Source organism: Myotis davidii, unplaced genomic scaffold (genome assembly GCF_000327345.1).
Source record: "Myotis davidii unplaced genomic scaffold, ASM32734v1 scaffold1582, whole genome shotgun sequence".
Classification (NCBI taxonomy): Eukaryota; Metazoa; Chordata; class Mammalia; order Chiroptera; family Vespertilionidae; genus Myotis; species Myotis davidii.
In genome coordinates this window covers 45,322-48,056 of record NW_006293389.1, presented here as the reverse complement: position 1 = coordinate 48,056, position 2,735 = coordinate 45,322, and the positions used below count along the sequence as shown (strand labels likewise).

Below are 2,735 nucleotides of genomic sequence, written 5' to 3'. Positions count from 1 at the left end.
AATGAGACTACATCAAAATAAAAAGCTTTTTCTCAGCAAAAGAAACCATCAACAAAACAATAAGAAAGCCCACTGCATGGAAGAACATATTTGCCAATGTTATTACTGATAAGGGTTTAATCTCCAACATCTACAGGCAACTCATACAACTTAACAAAAGGAAGATAAACAACCCAGTCAAAAGATGGCAATGGACCTAAATATATACTTTTCAAAAGAAGATGGAAGGCCAATAGACATATGAAAACATGCTCAAAGGCACTAATTATCTGAGAGACGCAAATCAAACCAAAAATGCGTTATCATGTCACACCTGTCAGAATGGCTATCATTAACAAATCAACAAACAAGTATTGGTGAGGATGTGGAGAAAAAGGAACTCTCATGCACTGCTGGTGGGAATGTAGACTGGTGCAGCCACTGTGGAGAACAGTATGGAGTTTCCTCAAAAAACTAAAAATGGAATTCCCATTTGACCCTGTGATCCCACTTCTAGGAATATATCCCAGGAAGCTAGAAACACCAGTCAGAAAGGATATATGCACCCCTAAGTTCATAGCAGCACAATTTACCACAGCTAAAATTTGGAAACAGCCTAAGTGCCCATAAGCAGATGAGTGGATTAGAAAACTGTGGTACAGCTACACAATGGAATACTATGCTGCTCTAAAAAAGAAGGAATTCTTACCATTTGCAAAAGCATGGATGGAACTGGAGAGTATTATGCTAAGTGAAATAAGCCAGTCAGAGAAAGATAAATATCACATGATCTCACTCATTTATGGAATGTAATGAACAACATACACTGATGAAAAAAAACCAGATACAGAGACAGTGAAGCATTGATCAGACTGTCAAACCTCAGAGGGAAGGTAGGGGAGGGTGGGGGTAAGGGTGAGAGATCAACCAAAGGACTTGTATGCATGCATATATGCCTAACCAATGGACACAATGAGGAGGGAGGGCATGAGTGAGGGTTTTGAGGGGTAATGGAGATATAGGACACATATATAATACCTTAATCAATAAAGAAATTTAAAAAAAGAATGATCTATAACAGGATATTATAAAAATTAAGTTGCAAAATTTTTATTAAAACATTTCTTACATACCTTTATATTGGCTGGGTTGCAAAAATATTCGTTGTGGGCCACATGCCACCCACAGTTTGGGAGTTTGACATGTTTTCTCTAGAAGGTACTAGAGATATGTGTTTTTATCATCTACTTCTTAATAAGGATTTAACAGTAGTGCCAGAAGACATATCCCTATTTTTGGTATAGATAATTTGTTTGTAAGTTACAGACATTAACAAAGCTGGTGAGGGGTCCTGTAAAAAACTTTGAAAATGGGAGCTCCAGTGGTGCAATCAGTTAGCACGCGGTACTTATAAGAACTTTGAAAATGGAATCTGAGTGACAATACTGTGGCCTTATGTTCCATATCGACAATCATCTGTCATTCATCCATCCATTTATGCTAGCATCCATCCATTCATCCATTCATCCATCCATCCACCCATCCATATATCTATTCATCCATCCATTTATGCTATCATCCACCCATCCATTTATGCCATCATCCATCCATCCATCCATCCATCCATCCATCCATCCATCCACCCACCCATCTAACCATCTATTTATGCTGTCATCTACCCATCTATCCATCCATCCATTCATTTAAGCTATCATCTATCCATCCATCCATTTATGCTATCATCCACCCGTCCATCCATCCATTTATACTGTCATCCTCCTTCCCTCTATCCATCCATTCATCCATTTATGCTATCACCCATACATACATACATCTATTCATTCATTTCATAAATATTCCGTGATATTTTATAGTGAAAGAAGCCTCTAATAGATGCTGAGGTGCCCACCAAAAAGAAAAGTAATTGGGTCCCTGCCCCCTAAAATGTAGGCCTAGAAAAAGTAATGACCTTTCTTGTAGAGGTGCAGCAGGTCTCCCTGTGTCACTTGCTAAGGTAGCAGCTCCAGGTCTGTCTCCTCTCCCTCAGCACCACCTGAAGAGACTGGAGGGCCGCCGCCTGGACTACGATTATAAAAGGAGGCACGTCGGAAAGATCCCCGACAATGAGATCACACAAGCAATGGAAAAGTTTGAGGAGTCCAAGGCCATGGCAGAGAGATGCATGTTTAATTTTTTAGAAAATGATGTAAGTATTGACCCCAACCAGGAGACCCTCCTGGGAATGGAAACATTGACTTTATGTTTGAGAGGAAGCTCTGAGAGCATTTGTTGTTATAAAAGTTTCCAGAAATTTCTTTTATTTACCGTATTTGCCGGCGTATAAGATGATTTTTTGGCCCTGAAAAATATGCCTCCAAGTGGGGGGTCGTCTTATACGCCAGGTACACTTCAGATAGACTGCCCATAGTGCTTGCCCCGTGCCATAGTGGCCTCCCGATGCCCGCCCACTTCATTCCACATACCGTTCAGGCATCAGCAGAGCTGCTGGGTGTATGCTCGGCTGTTATGCGATTTTGCTGTTATGCCATTTTACCACACTCGCAAAATCGCACACAGCCAACCATACACCCAGTATGGTATCGCGATTCGTGATTTTGCGCTATCATACTGGGTGTATGGTCGGCTGTGTGCGATTTTGCGAGGGTGGTAAAATCGAATAACAGCAAAATCGCATAACAGCCGCGCATACACACAGCCGCGCTGCTGATGCCTGAACGGAATGTGGAATGAAGCGG

General features: G+C 41.2%; 1 protein-coding gene across 1 annotated transcript in view; it reads left to right on the top strand.

Moving 5' to 3' along the window:
• The window catches only part of LOC102774409 (endophilin-A3), a 45,200-nt gene that overhangs the window by 21,082 nt on the left and 21,383 nt on the right, over positions 1-2,735 (top strand). Inside the window, exon 6 of the mRNA XM_015566126.1 lies at positions 2,027-2,240. Coding sequence (XP_015421612.1) covers positions 2,027-2,240 — 214 coding nt within the window. The remainder of the gene's footprint in view (positions 1-2,026; positions 2,241-2,735) is intronic.